General features: G+C 54.7%; 1 protein-coding gene across 7 annotated transcripts in view; it reads right to left on the reverse strand.

The window, feature by feature from the left end:
• The window catches only part of PTDSS2 (phosphatidylserine synthase 2), a 30,300-nt gene extending 12,799 nt beyond the window's left edge, over positions 1–17,501 (reverse strand). For 2 of the 7 annotated variants that reach the window (XM_008535913.2, XM_008535912.2), the window contains exons 1-3: positions 17,176–17,501; positions 10,501–10,602; positions 2,107–2,189 (exon numbers count right to left, since the gene is read on the reverse strand). In XM_008535913.2, coding sequence (XP_008534135.1) covers positions 2,107–2,189; positions 10,501–10,602; positions 17,176–17,351 — 361 coding nt within the window. In that variant the 5' untranslated portion in view covers positions 17,352–17,501. Of the gene's footprint in view, positions 1–2,106; positions 2,190–10,500; positions 10,603–13,039; positions 13,124–17,175 lie in introns of those variants that run through there. The other 5 variants (XM_070564547.1, XM_070564548.1, XM_070564549.1 and 2 more) reach the window with 5 other exon arrangements.
• Between the last annotated feature and the right edge of the window lie 609 nt (positions 17,502–18,110).

Here is an 18,110-nt window from a genome sequence, read left to right on the forward strand (position 1 = left end):
AAGCTACCACACCGCCCTCTCAGAGGGGAAGCTGTGTGGTGCTCCTACAGTTCAAAGGAACCACAGTGGACACTTTCAGATGAAGATGAGCGGCACCCCACCAGGTGACTGACTGGAAGCCAGAGCCCTAGGATGGGACAGAGCTGAGGGTCTCCCAGAGCCCAGGAGCCAAATGCGGGACAAGCAGCTGCCTGCTGGCCAGTCTGGCCCCTGGCAGGACCCCATGTATCCTGCTCACGGCTGCGTCTAGGCCCGACGCCCACAAGGGACTTGCTGTGCCTTCAACCTCGGACGAACACCGGCTGCATTTCCAGCAGCTCTTACTCTTCCTTCCAAATCAACCCAATGAGCACTTAGTCACACCTGGTTTTCCACCATAATTTTGGTGGGTCCTACACCGTTCTTTCTCTTTTCCACTGCTCTGCTTAGGTGCCCCCAGACCTTTCTGAGGCAAGACGGGATGTACCCAGACAACTGAGCAGGCGGAGGTCTTGCAGCCCCAGAGCTGGGGGACCCAGCCCCTCCCCAATCCTTGCCATCCCTCACATGGGCTGTGCCCTGCAGCTCAGGACGCTCATCACCACCCCATGGGCCAGGACCACGCAGGTGTCATCCAGCATCGATATCCCCCCCAGGCACTAACGGGGCAGAGCAGCCAACAAGGCCCGGTGCAGGAGTCCTGCACTACTCAGAGCACGGGGCCGCAGGCCACCACGGCGCTCACTGACTCCGGGCAGACATGTCCGTTTAGAGGGCAGTGCAGTAGTACCTACCAGGGCCCTCGAACTCACCAGCTCTACTCCCAGGACTTTCAGTTCAACCAACAATCAGATACGTACACAGGTGGATGTGCAAAAATTCACTACAGCCTGGTTTATTACAATAAAACTGGAAACCCTTAAGTATACAACCCTATGGGACTAGTTAAGTAAACTGCAGTACATTCAAATGATGGCTGAACCAACAGCCATTAAAAACCTAGCTGTGGGGCTGGCATGACAGCATAGTAGTTAAGTTCGTGCACTCTACTTCGACGGCCTGGAGTTCCGGTTCGGATCCTGCACATGGACCTGTGCACCACTCATCAGCCACGCTGTGGCAGGCGTCCCACATATAAAGTACAGGAAGATGGGCACAGATGTTAGCTCAGGGCCAGTCTTCCTCAGCAAAAAGAGGAGGACTGGCAGCAGATGTTAACTCAGGGCTAATCTTCTTCAAAGACAAACAAAAACTCCAGCTGTCAATAAACAGTTAACAGTTAATAAGCAAATGCCCGTGCTACACCTGCAGTGAAAGATGCATGGCACAACGTGGTTCCCATTCTTTTTAAAGCGATGCATATGTATACGTACACAAACGCATCAGAACTTAACAGTGGTTATTTTTGAGTGGCTATTTTATCTAAAAATATTTTTTGTATTTTCCAAGTTTTCTACAATAAATGCACACCCCTACTGAGACAGAAAAGAAACATGTTACTAAGTAGTGACTCTTCAGGAAAAGTGACCACCCCCTGCCCCTAGAGCTGGCCCCTGGGTGAGGCTTCAGTCCTGGACGTGCTGGGGCCCGGGGGCAGGACCGGGAGCAGTCAGAGCAGTGCTCTCCAGCTCTGAGGTCCAGGGAGTTGTGAGAACTCCCCATAACTTTGGAGGGTGAGGGACAGAGACAGGAGAACTCGCCACAGGAGACACCCAGTGAGCACCTCAGGAGCAGGGCAGGCACCTCACAGCCGAGGGCAGAGCCATCAGCTTCAGCCCATGCCAACCCTACTGGACAGGCCTGGGGGCACCTGGGCCTGCAGGAAGAATCCCCCTAAGGCAGGGTGGGCAGGAGGAGCAGAAACCCAAGGACAGCTGCAGGGCAGGGTGAGGAACAGGAGGACCGAGGGGCCTGAAGGAAACCCAGCAGCTGAAAGAAGCAGGACTTACAGGTCACCCTGAAACTCACCCCTCGCCCTCCTTGGCTGACAAGAGTGTGCCCTGGCCAGCTGGGGATGGGCCAGGAAGAGGGGAGGACACGACACTCACACCCAGCAGCACAGACACGGGGACCGCTCAGAACAGAACTGCCACACGGGCACACACGGAGAAAGAAATGGCAAGTTACCTGGATGAGGTCTGGAAAATGGCCCGTCTTTAGCTTGTGTGACTCCAAAACATAAGAAAACCAAAATACTGGCCACAATACCTCTGCAAATAAAGAACAAACAGCCCCTCAGTGTGCGGCAGCACGCGCCAGGCTGGCTTCTCCAGGCAGAGGGAGGTGGGAGGGTCCCCCAGGATGCCCACTGCAGGTGATGGCCCCCCCAGGTGGGGGCAGGGCAGGAGGAGGCTGGCACCCAGCGGGGCAGCCCTGGACCAGCTCCGGCCGCCCAGAGACAGCACCACCCTCAGGAGAAGCCCTTCCAGTGGGGGCTGTGAGTTATTTGTACCGTAGAGTGTTACACCACTCACACGCACCTCACATTTTAAAAAACACCGAAAATTTCATATGTGACAACCCAGGGTTCACTAAAGCCCTCCTAAGATGACAGGATGTTAGGATCAACTGGCTTTCTGCCCCAGGACGGGGACCCCAAGCAGGTATTCCCCGACAGTGCTCCTGTCCTATTGGGGCCACCTCACCCAGTCGCAACGGGCCTGCTGTCACTCACAGGAAGACAGAGTAAGTCCTGAAGCTGCAATCACACAAAAACACAGACACAGCCCAGACAACAGAGCAGGGCGACCAGAGAGAACCCGCTCTGGGGGGGATGCGCAGACTGCAGTGTTCACACGGCACGTGCACGTCCGTGCCCGTGACCACCGCCCGGACCGAGACCGCTCGCCCTCCCTGCACCACTCTGCTGCTCCAGAAGTGGCGGTGCCCACCCTCCAGCATGCGGTCTGAGGGCGTGGCACTGCCCACTCTTCCCACTGCTGACACTCACATCATGAGGACCCCACCCTTGGCAGGTCTGGCTGCTGTACAGGAAGCTGCTGTGCACAAACGCACGTTCTGACACGAGACAGACAGAGGCCAAAGGCCGTCTGTCAACAGACTTTCAGTCCAAAAACGCCTTATTCTCCTCTGCCCACCAAGAGCACCCAGCTCTCGGGGGCAGGCGCAGGTGAGGCCGAGCCCACAGGGCAGCCAGCAGGTGCTCGTGCAGGGCCAAGGGGTACAGAACACCACCAGCAGCCCCCTGTGCTCCTGCCTACGCCACATCACGGCTGGGAGAGGGGCTGAGGGCCTGCCTGCCCTCTGCGCAGCCAGGACCAGGGTCTGGTCATTCATGGTGTAGGACCCACAACACAGGCGTGGACGCAGAGGGTCAGCAAGGTGTCCGCCTGCCTGAGGACTCAGTGGTCAGTGGTGGGAGTGGAGATGTGAAGAGCACGTGCAGGGCTGCCTGGAGAGTGGCACTGAGGCACCCTTCCAGTGCGAGGTGAAGAGACCATTAAACACCCTCCCGTCCCCCAAAAGAGAGAAGTGGGCGGCTGCCAAGAGACGCCGCTGTCAGCGTCACCCAAATGGCCTCAGACTTGGAGAGTCATGAGGACAGGATTAAGGAGATGCAGTCCCAGGGCGCCTCCGCCCGTGGTGCCAGGTGACCCTGACCCTCACAGCTGAGCCTCACGACTCCAACCTCGGTCACACAACTACTGCAAGGTGAGGATCCCCTGGGAAGACCCGTCAGTCAGGAGAACGACGAACTGCTAAAGGAAAGCAAATAAATCACATTTTAAAATAAACTTTTGACTTTAGAGCAGAAACGGTGCAAAGACAGTACAGAATTCCCATATTCCCCACACCCAGTCCCCCCATTATTAACACCTTACATTAGTAGGCTGCGTTAGTCACAATTAATGAACCCATACTGACACATTAACTAAAGGCCACGGTTTTCAGATTTCCTCAGCTTTCCGCCCCAGGATCCCATCCAGGACTCCACGTGACATCTGCTCATCACGTCTCCTTGGGCTCCTCTGGGCTGTGACAGCTCTTCAGGCGTCCCTTGTTTTGAATGACCCAGGCAGTTTTGAGGACTGGTGGAGATTCTGTAGAATCTCTTAATGAAGACTTCTGCTGTTTTTTAGGATTAGATTAAGGCTTTGGTTTCGGGGAGTAAGATCGCAGAGGCAAAGGACCACTTCCATCATATCATATCAACGGCACACACTGTCGACATGATTTCCAATTGTCAGCGCTGACCTCCGACCTCCATCCCCGGCTGAATGTGTCTGCCAGGCCCGCCCCATGCCATGCTCTGGGGGGAGGTCCACTCTCGAGGGGGTTGAGTGCAGCAGCCCCCCTTGACGGAGAGCATCCGAATATTACTTGGAATCCTTGTGCCCACCATTTATTAATGTATTCAGTCACTCGTCTGGTGCAGCATGGACTTGTGGGGATCTGTTATACTCTGGGTTATAATCCGTTATTGATGTTGTTCCTTTGGCCACAGGGAGCTCTTCCAGTTAGTCCCCCTCTCCCTTTGGCACACCCCCCTCAATGCACTTTTTGGGGAGCACATCCCTCTGGCACTGGAAGATGCTCCAGGCCCACCTTCGGCAAGTCCTGCCTGGGCCCTGAACTTGCCATTTCTCCATGGGGCCCTGGTTCCTTCACTGGAAGACGGTCTGAGGAGCCAGGATCTGGGCGCGGTGTGCTCCTTGCTTCTGGGCCCTTAGCCGACAAAGCAACAAGACGTATGCCTGTGTACTGACTGTGCACATACGCGTGTACTGTAAATATTTCTGTGTGTAACCATCTGCATCTACATTAAGCTAAACATGAGTTCTCACTGGTGTCTCCTCTACCATCTACTTCCCATGGATCGGCCTCCCCTCACTTACCTGTAACCTCCCACTCCAGCAGGGAGACCCCCGGCCCCTGCATCCGCCCACTCAATTGTCCAGTCCCAGCACTCAGGTATGGCAGTAACACACTCATGAACCTGGAGCCCGACGTCATCGCCCCGAGCACAGTGCTTGTGTTCAGCTCCCTGCCTTTAGTCTACACACTCCGCTCATTTCCAAAGTGACCGAGGGCGGCCCCTGCATCAGCCCCCTTGGTGAGGTGGCTGCACACGTCTGTAACACGGTTACATTCTCTTGTCACAGTCTACACTCCTGCTGGGGTCCCCGACCTCCTAAATAACTTTTTAAAACCTGCACATGTTGGGTTTACTCTGTGTTGCCAGGTTCTGTGGATATTGATAAACGCCTGGAGTCATGTATCTACTGTGACAGCATCACACAGAACATTATCAACCGAAAACACCCCTGTGCTCCACCTATTCCCCCTCCCTCCACCAGAAACCACTGATCTTTTTACCATCAGTTTCTCCTTTGCCAGAATGTCATAGAGTTGGAATCATACACTAGGTAGTCTTTTCAAACTGGCTTCTTTCAGTTAGAAACAGGCATTTTTGGTTCATCTATGTCTTCGTCACCTGATAGCTCCTTTCTTTTTATTGCTGAATAATATCCCACGGTCTGGAGGTACCAGAGTTTGGTTATCCATTCACCAGCTGAAGGGTATCTTGGTTGTTCCGAGTTTTGGTGATTATCTATAAAATTGCTCTAAACATACAGTTTCTGTGTGGACGTAAGCTTTCAACCTATCTGGGTAGGTACCTAGGAGCACGACTGCTGGACTGCACGGTAAGAGCACGTTCAGTTCTGTGCGGACGGCCAGACTGTCTTCCAGAGCGGCAGCAGCACTGCAACCCCACGGGCAGCAGCGAGGGGCCCTGCTGCTCCGGACCCTTGCCAGCAACCCATGTTGTTTCATTTTCTGTCTCAGCCACTCATTCACGTGGGAGTGGTAGCTCGCGGTTTTAATCTGCATTTCCCTGATGACAACGTGCTGGGCATCCTTCATGCTCTTATCTGCCATCTGACTATCTTCTCTGCTGAGGGGTCTGTTCAGATCTTTGGCCCAGTTTTTAACCGTGTTGTTAGTTTTCTTCTCGTTGAGCTTTAAGAGTTCTCTGCACATTTTGAATACAAGTCCTTTATCAGATGTGTGTTCTGCAAATATTTCCTACCAGCCCATGGTTTGTCTTTTCCTTGTCTTAACAGTGTGTCGTCCAACTTAACAATTTCTTTCATGGATTATGCTTTTGGTGTTATATCTAAAAAGTTATCACCAAACCCAAGGTTACCAGATTTCCCCTATGTTTTCTTCAAGAAGTTTTATAGTTTTGTATGATAAATTTAAGTCTATAACCATTTTGAGTTAATTACTGTGAAAAGTGTGAGGTCTAGATTTGCTGTCTTCCACGTGGATGTCTGGTTGTTCCAGCACCATCTGTTGAAACAACCACCCTCCAGTGAATTGCCTTTGCCCCCTTGTCAAAGATGAGCTGACTGCATTTCTGTGGGTCTGTATCTGGGCTCCCTATTCTGTTCCACTGATCCACTTGTCTAGTCTTTTGCCTATACCACAGTCACTGTCACTTCACATTCAGCCTTGAAGCCAGGTGGTAGCAGTCCTCAACTTTATTCTTCTTCAAGATTGTGAATACATTTTCTATATATTATAAATACGCAAAACATATCTGTATCTTATACATATTAATTTATTTATATATTTATATGTACATATTTACACAAACACATAAACATCCCAAATGTCACCAACAGATAAACAGATCAATGAAATGTGTGTGGTGCATTCACACAGCAGAATACTCCCCAGCAATGTAACAGAATAACCGCTGGCAGACACAACAACATGGGGGTGTCACAAAACCATCATGCTGAGGGAAGAAAGAGGGTGTCCGCTGGACGCCTCCTGTACACGAGACTGTGCAACAGGCAAGAAGAGCCTACGGCGACAGGTGAGAGCCCGGGGCCAGCGTGTGGAGGACTGACCACAGGGCTCGGAGGAAACCGCGTGTAGCGCCACTCAGTGGGCGGCACACAGACGTACACACCTACAGAAACGCACTGAGTCCTATATTTTATTTAGATATATATACTATTAAATTATACATCAATAAACTTGACTTAAGAAGAAAAACAAAACCTTCTCCCCCAAAGTGAGAGAACTTGTTAGATCCATAAAAAGAACAACGGTGCAGAAGTGAAAATTGAAGGAAAACAAACAAGGCTCCTAAATTTTTAACAATGTAATTATAAATTTTTTGTAAATAACTGTAATCTTTAGAACGTATCTTCTGTACATGAAACCTACCCCTATGGGGATCAAAAGCTCTGAAGTAACAACAGTAGGTCAGCCCAGCAGCCTCTCGGAGACCCTGGAAGGCTGGGTGGAGAGCTGCCCCAACGGGTCCTCCTCACAGCCCCAGCCGATGTGCTGGGGGCAGGGCAGGGCTGTGGGTCTGGCTCAGGTCTAAGGGGGAGGATGGACTGAGGACAGATGAACCCATGCACACATGCACGCATGCACGAGAATGTCCCTGAAGGAACAGCAGAGCCACGGATGCTGGGGCGATGGAGGCTCCCAGGGAGGGGCCAGGAGGAGGGTCAAGCACCACCAGCAGAATTACGGGGCAGGATGGTGGCTCCTTCTGAGCCCTTGAAGTCAGCCAAGAGGGCCAAGACTGTGAGCTAAAAGTTGCCCAGTGTCCCCAGAATACAGAACTTCAGAGCAGAGGAGCCAGGAGCCCTCGAATTCCTACCCACTCCCCACCCCTAGCTCTCTCTCAGTGAACTCGCACAGGGGATGCCTCGGGGGGCCCAGGCACCTTTCGTGCTCACTGTCCTAGCCTCTCATGTGCAGGAACAGCTCAGGAGAGAGGCCAGTGCAGGATGAAGAGGACTCGTCCCCACGGGTCCACGGCTGCTACCCTGGACGTGGCCAACAAGCCCCCTTAACCTCGGGGGTCTGAGCCCATGGCCCCCTGGGTCCGTGTTGGAGGGCAGGGCCCAGGGCTGTGAGCTTTTGTGACTCTCCTGGCAGCCACCTAGTGAAGCAGAACCAACCCTGTCCTTGGAAGGTGCTCCCAGGACACCCCACATGGGCCCACAGGTGGGGGGGTCACAGTCTTCCTCATGACAGTTCTTGCCCGGTGACATCAGAACTGCCCCACTCTGGCTAATTCCATATCCATATGGGGACACCTCTGGAGTGTGACCAAGCCCTGCTTTTTGGTATTCCCTGCGCAGCTGTGCCCAGATACCACACACCTCCACACCCAGGTGCTGATGGACAAATTCACAAAAAAGACCAAATTCTACTCGGAAAGCCCCTCCTGCCAACAGCCTCACTGCCTCCTGTATCCACAGGTCAGTGTCCCCTCTAAAGGGACCCGCTGCAGTGAGCACAGCCCCAGGCACCTTCCACCCCAACCCAGAGGGGCCCAAGGCACAGCCGACACTCCCCCACTCTGTTTCTGAAATCCATCACCACGCACAGCACGCTAACCAGCTCCACCTGCAACAGGCCTGCAAGCTCTCAGGCCGGGCTGGGAGGACCTGCCAGAGATGGAGCAGCAGGGAGCAGTGGGCAGGGAGCAGCGGGCACTGCCGAGCAGGAGGATCAGACTCAGAGGCCGATGCCAGCCCTTAGGGAGAAGAGAAGAGCCGGCAAAGCCTACTGGGACACGGTGTTGAGAGGAGGGAAGGAAACCCCAGAGCACGGAGCAGAGCCAGGACAGGAGATTGCGCCTTACAGGTGAGTGCGAGACCTGTGCTCCTGGGAGCAGGGCCCTGAGTCCAGACCCCTGGGCAGCCATTTCTAACCAGCAATGCCCGGCTGCAGCCAGGGAGACGAGCAGGGTATGAGGCCCATGTGGACCAGAGGCCGAGCACACACCTGACGGGGAGCTGCTGGGCATCCTAAGAGGCTGCTGACACCTGCAGAGTACATAACCATGCTCACAGGCAGACGTTAAAAACCCTCATTTGACAAAAGCAAGGGCTGCTCTGGCAATGAAGCTTCCCGAGCCCCAGCCCCACCAACCAAAGCTGACCAGAGGTCCTCAGGCTACACCAGGCGCCCCTCCCCACCCCTGTCCCTGCCCCAGTGCCGGTCTCCAGACCCCGGTCCCACCTCCTCTGGCTGCCCCACCAGAGTAAATGGGGCCTCGACCCCAGGATGGGAAGAGCAATGGGGGCTTCGTGGGCCTCGAGAAGGAAAAGTAAGTCCATCCTGTACAGCAAACTCAAAGGACCAAGTTCTAAAACCAGCTTCTGCTCACACATTTCTGAGACTGGCCCAAGAACCATGGGATCTAGGCAAAGGACACACACCTCTCAGCTAGTCCCCCTCTGGAGATGGTAGTGAAGACAGTACACCACTTCTTGACCTGCAGGATGGGACCCTCCACCAGACAGGCGTCTGACATCTTAAAGCCGGTTTAAAGTTTTCAGAAAGGGAGAGTATAAACAGAGCATAGAACAGTGCTGGCTGACAGGGACCATCCCTGGTGGTCACAAAGACCCCTACACCCCCAGACACCCAGACTCAGTCTCTGGGATACTGTGATTTCTAATAAGAAAAGTGCGTTTGGTCTTCATCCCATTTCTGGCACAGAACTAAAACCCTTGGCATGTCCCGTGATGACAGCAGAAAGGTGTCTTCTGCCATGTTAAGGAGGTGACTGGACCCCCTCCGGATGGGGCTGCAGGAGAACCGACCACGTGGTTAGAGGGCTGGGGCTGTCAGCCTGCCCCACCTCCACCTCTGGGGAGGGGAGAAGGGATGCAGGTCACCAAAGCGACGATTTCATCAACTGTGCCCATGATGAGGCCTCCACAGAAACCCTCAGGAAGGGGCTCAGAGAGCTCCCAGGTTGATGCACACGTGGGGAGACGGGGAGCGAGACACCCCGAGAGGGCATTGAGGCTCCTCGCTCCTTCCCCACACCCTGCCCTGTGCACTCTTCCGGCTGGCTGGTCCTGAGTTACAACCTTTTATTATGAACCAGTGATCTAGTGAGTAAATGTTTCTGAGTTCCGGGAGCCGCTCTAGCAACTTAGTCGAACCTGAGGAGGGGGTTGTGGGAACCTCTGCTTCAAAGCCACTCCATCAGAAGTACAGATGACAACCTGGACTTGTGGCTGGAGTCTGAAGCTGGGGGCAGGCTTGTAGGATGGAGCCCTTCACCTGTGGGATCTGACGCTATCTCCAGGTAGACAGTGTCAGAGCTGAGCTGAACTGCATGACACCTGTGGGGATCTGAGAACTGCTTGTTGGTGTAGGGGGAACCCCCCACTGGAAATGGTGACCAGACATCCTTTTAGGCCCCATCCCTGGAGCTGCTGCAGCACATTCTGGTCTCTCACTCGTGCAAATGCAGTCTGGGCTGCTGGTCACACAGCACACAGTGCAGTCAAGGGTCCCAGGAACAAGAGGAGGGGCCAAAAATGCCACACAGCTCTGAAAGGCAGCCCGGGGAGGGAGCTGCTTCAGGCACAAGTGATGGGGGGACAGATGCAGATGGCCTTCAAGTGGACGCAGTCCCCTGAGCCCCGGCCAGCTAGAGGAGAGCAAGGACCCATCCCCAGCCACACCAGGCGCCTGCAGTGCCTGGGCTGGCCCAGTTACCTCTTGGTGTTGTAGGCCGTGTCCCGTGGCGTCTCCTCCAGCAGAGTCACGTAGCCAAGCACACAGGTGAGGATGCAGAGCACAGTCAGGGTGTGGGCTCGCCTGGAATCCAAACACGCAGACCACATCAGAACACGGAAAGCATCATGACCACGCGTGTGGCACCAACCAGAGGAGAGCTTAGCCTTCAATCTCCAACTCAGAAACACTGGCTGAGAGTTACTACTTGGGGGAAGCCTAGGTGGGTCTGCATTTGCCAAGTCAGCCTGTCAGTCAGAGCAGGAAGGGCCCTGAGCAACCAGGGAACAGACGGAGCTCTGGAGCACTCAAGGCTGCTGCTCAGAGGACAGAGGGGCATCTTCCATCGCTGGCGTCTGGAGCAGGCATCTGTTGTCAACAGTGACCAGCAGCAGGTTAACTCAGCACTTTTCACTGAGCAAGATTACGCTGAGATGACCAGCCCTGTGATTCATGAAATGACCATATCTGACAGATTTGCAAGGACAAGAGCCCGAGAAAGGAAGGGCAGAGAGAAAGGGACACCAGGACGCAAAGCAAGAAGGGCGCATTTACTTAAAACACCTGGCAGAGAGAGGGCCCAGGCTAAAGAGAGACGTGGGCTTCAGCCCCTTCTGTCCGCCCCCTCTGGCTCAGCCTTCAGAGCCCTGCCATGGGAGGAAGGAGACAGGGCTCCCTAGCAGCTGGTGGATGTGCCTCACCTGGAAACAGGGCTGACAACCAGTCAGGTGCCAGGCTGCAGGGCAAGCAGACCGATGCTGAGACAGGCCCACACGCTGCCCCACGACACTCACCTGGGCCCCTCTGCATCTTAACAACTGCCTGCAAAGGAGTCACAGACCCAGCACCTAGATCCAAACAAGCAGGGTGACCTTGGAGAGACAGTGTAACCTCATCTCTACATGAAGATGCCTCCAACCTCGAAGAACATCATGAAGATTAAGTGAACACACATAAAGCACTGAGCCCTGGACTTGCCACCAAGGTTAGCTCCCTGCCCCGTGTCAGAACCCCGTGCAAACATAAACTACCACAAATGAGAGCTTCATGGTAAAGAAATGAAAAAGCAAGCCACAAACTGGGAGAAAACATTCACAATACATACACCTGCCAAAGGACGTTGTACCAGAATATCTAAAGAACTCTTACAACTCAACAATAAAGACAAACAATCTAATGAAAATGCGGACAAAAGATTGACTAGACACTTCACAAAAAAGATACACAAATGGCCAGGAACACATGACAAGATGTACAGCACCAGTGGTCTCAGTGAAAGCAATCGTAAACCACAGTAAGGCACCAGCACTACGCACAACAGGCCGAGATGAGAAAGACTGACAACACCCAGCGCTGGCGAGGATGTGGAGCAGAGAGAATTCTCAAACGCTGCAGGTGGGACTGCAAAACAGTACACACGCTTTGCAAAACAGTTTGGCAGTTTCTTAAAATGTTAAACATACATCCAACCCAGCCATTCGCTCGCAAGTATTTACCCAAGAGAAATGAAAACACATGTCCCTCCAAAGACTTGTGCGTGAACATTTATTTATAATAACTGAATCTGGAAGCAAACCAGACGTCCATCATAGGACGTGCAAACAGCGGTGCATCCACATCGTGCTGAGCCACCAACACCGGCCATAACACGAGGAATCTCAAAAACACGATGCTGACAGAAGTCGGGCACAAAAGACACCAGTGTCTGCTTCCCCGGATGTGGAACTCGAGAAGAGGCGTCAACACAGCACCAGGGACTGGGAGCAGAGCCTGGGGCGCAGCAGCCTTCCAAGAGACGGAATCTTACACATCCGGAGCCTGGTGGTCTGCACAGGTGTGTCCGTCGGTCAAGCACCAACGCACTCCCTTCAAGTGGCTGTGTGTCACTGAATACAAGCATACCTGATGTTCCACAAAGCACGAGGGCACGCGAAGACTGGACTGCAGCCGTACCCATCCTGACACTGGGCAGCCTGCCCTTTTGTTTCTTTTTCCTGATTTTTCTTGCACATTTACTCATCCATATTAATTTTAACATCAGTTGGACAAATTGACACAAATAATTCTATTACGATTCTGATGGGAATTGCACTAGATTTATAGATTAATGCAGGAAGGATTGATGTGTGAATGACACTGAGGATTCCCCCATTCATGAGACATGGAATATCTCTGTGCTTATTTAGGTGTTATTTCATGCCCTTTAATTAAATTTTATTTTCTTTATGAAAAGAAAAAAGTCATGTCTAAGTGGACAAGCCCCAACTGAAGAAAGCAGAGACACATTTGCCACATTTCACAACACTAGCCATTTAAAAGCAGGAGAAGCAAAACAAAACTATCTACTGTAATACAATTCAACATCAACCACCTTCTGCTTTAAATAAATCCACGTCTGAGCTCTAAGCCAGGAGGGAACTCCATACGGTCAATGCTGCAGTGCCGGAGAGACCCGTGGAACAGTTACAGCACAGACACGACTTTAGAGGGTCCTCTTTCTGACTTTCACCCCTGAGGTTACCTGGATGTCGTGACGCAGAAACTCACTCTGCTGGATACACATTCCTCACCAGGCTTCTCTTCACAGGACTGACTTCAGGTCCAGCTGCAAACATCAAGGCTGAACTCAGATTTCTCACCAGAAAGATCAGGCCAGAGGAAGGGGGACACAATTTGTAAAGCACATCGTGGTGAGGAAAGGAATGTTAAACAGGGATTCCCTGTCCAGCAAAGACATCCTTCAGGAATGAAGGTAAACTCAACATTCTTGGACGGCGGAATAACGAGAGAACCCAGTGCCGGCAGACCTTCTCTAAAAGAACTGCTAAAGGAAGTTCTCCAGACAGAGGGAAACGGGACCACCAGGACAGAAACAATAAAGAAAGCACACTGCCCTCCTCCCGAGCTATTTAAACACGTCACGTCTGACTAGTGAGAGCAGCCACTGTCAAACTGCTTATGGGGACCAGCACGGCCAAAGGAGGAAGCTGGATGGATCAATATGAACCTGACGTGGCAAAGCTGGGCCTGGGAAAGCTTAGGAATGTCCCCTGTTACTGGAGCAACACTCAAAGCTCCAGAGATGCACTAAAAGCAAGATGTCAGCTGAAATGGAACAAAACCAAACGAAGGTGGGAAAAGGACAGGAAACGGAGACAGCAGGAGCAGGACAGCAGCCGTGCATGCCAGCACTTCAGTGACTACGTGGACCCATCTAGACAGTCACGCAAGGAATGCCGTTTGGCAACAGCAAAGTGCATCAACACCAACAAATCCAGACATGCCAACTGAGGGCTGCTGGGGACGGCCCAAGACTCCAGGCAGGCCTCCCTGCCCCTCCCGGACACCAGAGCAGGGCAGAGGCTCCTCACCCAACCTCCCTATGCCCCGGAAGACAAGCGCACTCTTGGGCTGATAGACAGCTCGGGGGAAGGTTTGGGTCCTGTGATCCAGGCACAGGACAACAGCGGCTTAAATCCTGTGACTTCAGTCACTCGGCAAAGGTGAGGGCGTGAGGACAGTTGGCTCCCTGCCACGATGAGTGGAAAATACCCAGTGGTCAGTCCCTCTCCTAAGATGACCACACTCGCTGTGCTGAGTGAGCAGGAAGGCAGGCCTGCCAAACCAATTAGTGAAGATACGAAGGTATGGCCGGGAGACGGAGTGCACAACAGTGCTTCGGCCAGGGAAGGCCAAGACCAGAGGGCCTCCCAGGCCTGCAAGAGGCGCCTGGGACATGACACTGACTCCCCTCCCCTCGCTGGCCTGCTGACCAGCAAGACCAAAAGGCATCTGGTGAACTATGCTACCCAGATGTGAGCAAAGCCGACAAACCCCTAGCCCACAATAAGAAAGGCATTTTCTGGAACCTGGGGCACCTACGACCACGTCCACACACCCTCATGGCTACTATTAAGACGTGCTGCTGATAGTAGAGCCCCGTGAGTCACTAAGAGTGCTCCCCAAAGGCAAGCACACAAGCACCGCTCCATGTCACGACCATCCGTCCTGCCCATGACCCAGGAGTTGGTCAGGAAGCCTGCTGGTCCAGTCTCCCATCTACCGGGGGCATGTCCGCAGCACCCTCCAGGGCTCTGAGCCTCCAAGCGTCTCCCAGACAGTTTTCAGACAACGCAAGCTGACGCATCTTTGTGTCATTCCTCTGGGTGTTTGGTTCTAACACTTCCCCCCCGATGTTTCCCACAGGAGACCACCACGACTGGCGGAAGAGGCAGTGTCCTTGCCACCATGGACCCTGGTGAGCCTTACGCATCCGCTCTTGGGCTCAATTCGGAGGAGCCCAGCTGTGGGCTCTAAGGCTCAAGCAAACCTTGAACCCTAATTCCATACCCTGCAGCTAAGGAGGAATGAGAAAGAAACTCAAACTCCTCATACACAACCACCAGCACTGGCCTCCAAAGAAGCCCAGCCTCTGAAAACAAAAACCCTAAAGACAAGATTTTGAATCCTGCACAAGTTCCTCTGAGGAATCTTGGAACATAAAGTCATTTCCACAACTGCATGTTTTTCAGTCTTTGTGTTAATTTTTAGTAACATTCATTACTAAAATACAAAATAAGAGTTTTAAAACTCCTAGCACAGCAAGTCAGTGAGGGGAGACTCCGAAGAAGGTTAAGTGGCTAGGCTGTGCAGGTGGGAATAAGCAACTCTCACAGGCAGGCATCCAGTTACCTGCCTTGAGGAAACATGAAGCTCCTTCTCCCACAGGTGAGGGGGAGGCTCACGAGGCAGGAGGAACCTGCACACACCACAGACGGTGCCTGCGCCGGCCAGGGCCCAGCACACCTCACACCTGTGGTAGGGAGGCCAGAGCCACCCACCAGGAGACCCCCGAGGCAGACACCTGGAACCACCAGCCCTGCTGCACCCCCTGCCCGTCAGCCCTCCTCACAGGTAAGCGCAGCTATAGCACGCGTCTATGTGTCCCACTCCCAAACGACCAAGACCCTGAGGGCAGGGACCCAAGGGCCGCCGGTCTGTGCTTCTGAAGAAACCAGCGCCCAGCACAAGACGAGGCATGTGTTCGCTGGCTCCCGCGGTGCTGCACTCGCAGCGCCCCTCCAGCCAGCACACTCATGCCTCTGAGCTTCCAGGCTTGTGCCAGAACCTGAGCTTGTTTAGTTCTTTGCTGGATCCCCTAGAACAGTGACTGGCACCCAGTAGGAACCCCCAAGATACGTGCAGAATGAAGGGGAAACAAGGAAAGCAAGGCCAGCCACCACTATCCCGGACCTCAGTCTCCAGGGGTCACCAGGTAGACTGTGGGAGGTTGGTGCCCTGCCCCCTGCAGCCTGAAGGGGCATCCCCACGCCCTAGCAAGACAGCTGATGGAGGTCTGATCCACACACAGCATGTCCAGTAGCGTTCAACAGTGCTCATGCCACTAGCTCTGAGACCACACCCACACTGACGAGCGACACCATCTCGCTCTCCCTCCTGCATTATCTCCCCAAAGCAGGACTGGGCACTGACAGGGAAAACACCGACTTCGTCCAGATGCAGGGCGACCTAGTCCCACACCCACCTTCCTACGTCTCTCCCGAGTCTAATACAAACCAGGACACCATTCAGCCCCATACGCACCTCTCCTAGGTTTCCACCCACGTGGCCCACCTTCCCCTGAAACATCCAATTACCCCGTCGGGCTCTCCTCACTCCCTGACCAGACCCCACAACTCTGTGCTCTGAAGAGCTGCTTCCACGCACATTCCCCTCCCAGCTGGCTAGGACACGCCTGCCTCTCCTGTGAGCTTTCTTGAGGCTGAGGCCACATCAACTGCACTTCTGTCCCCCAGGGCCCAAGAGAGGACTCAACTGCCCTCACTGCCTGTGGGTCACCTGCAAAGGGACCAACCAGCAAAGGAAAGCCAAGCCACCTCCTCTCACCAAGCATGCTTCCCAGCGTGCGCGGTTTGTCTCTCTAACAAATAGAGAGCTCAGAAAGGAGAAGGGCTAGCCCAAGGTCACAGAGCCAGCAGGCGCGCCTGGGACCTTTCAGTACAGGGCTTGTTTTCTGAACCCTCAAACACAGAGATGCCCAACTCAGTGTAAAGCAGGGGCACGAACCCTTCCAACAGAGGCTCTCGGAGGGCAGGAGCCAGGTCTCTCCGTCCCTACGCCCCACTGAGGCAGACTGGGGACAGCCTGACCCTGAGGCTTGCTCGGGCTCAGCCGCACAAGGGTCAAAGGGCTGGCCTGGCAAGGTGCAGCTAAAGAGAGAAAGACCCTTAGTCAACAAACGTCCACTCGAGTGCCGGCACGTGGTAAGGCGTTCGTGCTGGCCAATGTCAGCGCCCGAGCTGGGGTACCAGAAGGTAGTTTCATTCATCCCAGGGGCGGCGAAGAGACCAAAGGAAGGTAACACGACGGAGGGCAGAGGTGAATTTTGGACAAAGAGGTCAGGAGAAGCCTTTCCGAGGTGACTCTTGAGCCAAGTCCTCCCAGGATACGGGGGAGGGGAGAGGGGCCGGACGTCTGCGGACAGCTCCGGGGCAGGGTCGGAGATGTGGGTACCTCGGGAAGGCCAGTCTGAGGCTGCGGGCAGGGGGGCGGGGGCCCCTCCCGGGGTCTCGCGGGCACCCTGCCCCAGGACGCGGCCCGCCCTCATGCCCGCCGGCCCGGGCGGACGCCCCTCACCAGAAGAAGGTGTTGGTGCCGTCGTCGTAGACCTCGGACTCCGTGCTGCGGCGGCCCGGGCCCGGCGCTGGGCCCGAGGGCACGCCGTCCGGCGGCTCCTCCAGCGAGGCCTTGCCCGCGGGCAGCGGGGACCCCGGCCGCAGCCCCCCGGGGCCCCTGCGATCACCCCTCCGCATGGCGCCCCGGCACGACCGCTCCGCCCCGCGCCCTGACCCCACGCACACCGGGTCACCGCGAGAGCGCGCCGCGCGGAGCGCCGGGAAGGGGTCGCAGCGCTAGCTCGGCGGGGTCTCCAGAGAGCAGGGGCGGGAGTGGCGAGGAAAGGGTGGGCGCTGCATTGTGGAGCGTGTAGTCCGCGCGTCTGGGCCGCGGGGCATGCTGGGCCTCGTAGTCCTTACGTCCCGGGTTGGAAGCAGTGCTTGCTGGGAAGGATGCCGCCTGGTTGCTAGGTAACCGGAGCCGCTGGGCAGTGTCGTGCACCGCGGGCCTCCGGCGCAGTGGCCACTCCAGACCCTCCTGCCCAGACGGCCGGACTCAGTGTCCCCGCGCTTTCCTGGAGCGCCTCCTCGCAGCGTGGAGCCGTGGCCCAGGCCCGGAGGCGGGATCCCTGCTTTGTCTCCTTTTGGGGCGCTTCCTGACCCTTTACCCCACATGCGATTGCCTAGATGCCGCCAGGAGCTCCAAGACTCTGGCCCACAGGGTCGTCCCTGCCGGCGGCAGTTCTTTCGTGGGATCGCGTGAAATTGGGCCTTGAGAATGGAGTGGACATGCTGATTTTGGTTAACTCAATTTGTTAACATAGACAGGGCTCGCCCCCAAAATATTTAGCCCTGAGCCACTTTGAAAAACAGCCTGGCAGCTCCTCCAGACAGAGTTACCATGTGACCCAGCAATTCCACGCCTAGTTATTGCTAAAGATGGCATGAGTGGAGCCT

This window comes from Equus przewalskii, chromosome 11 (genome assembly GCF_037783145.1).
Source record: "Equus przewalskii isolate Varuska chromosome 11, EquPr2, whole genome shotgun sequence".
NCBI lineage: Eukaryota > Metazoa > Chordata > Mammalia > Perissodactyla > Equidae > Equus > Equus przewalskii.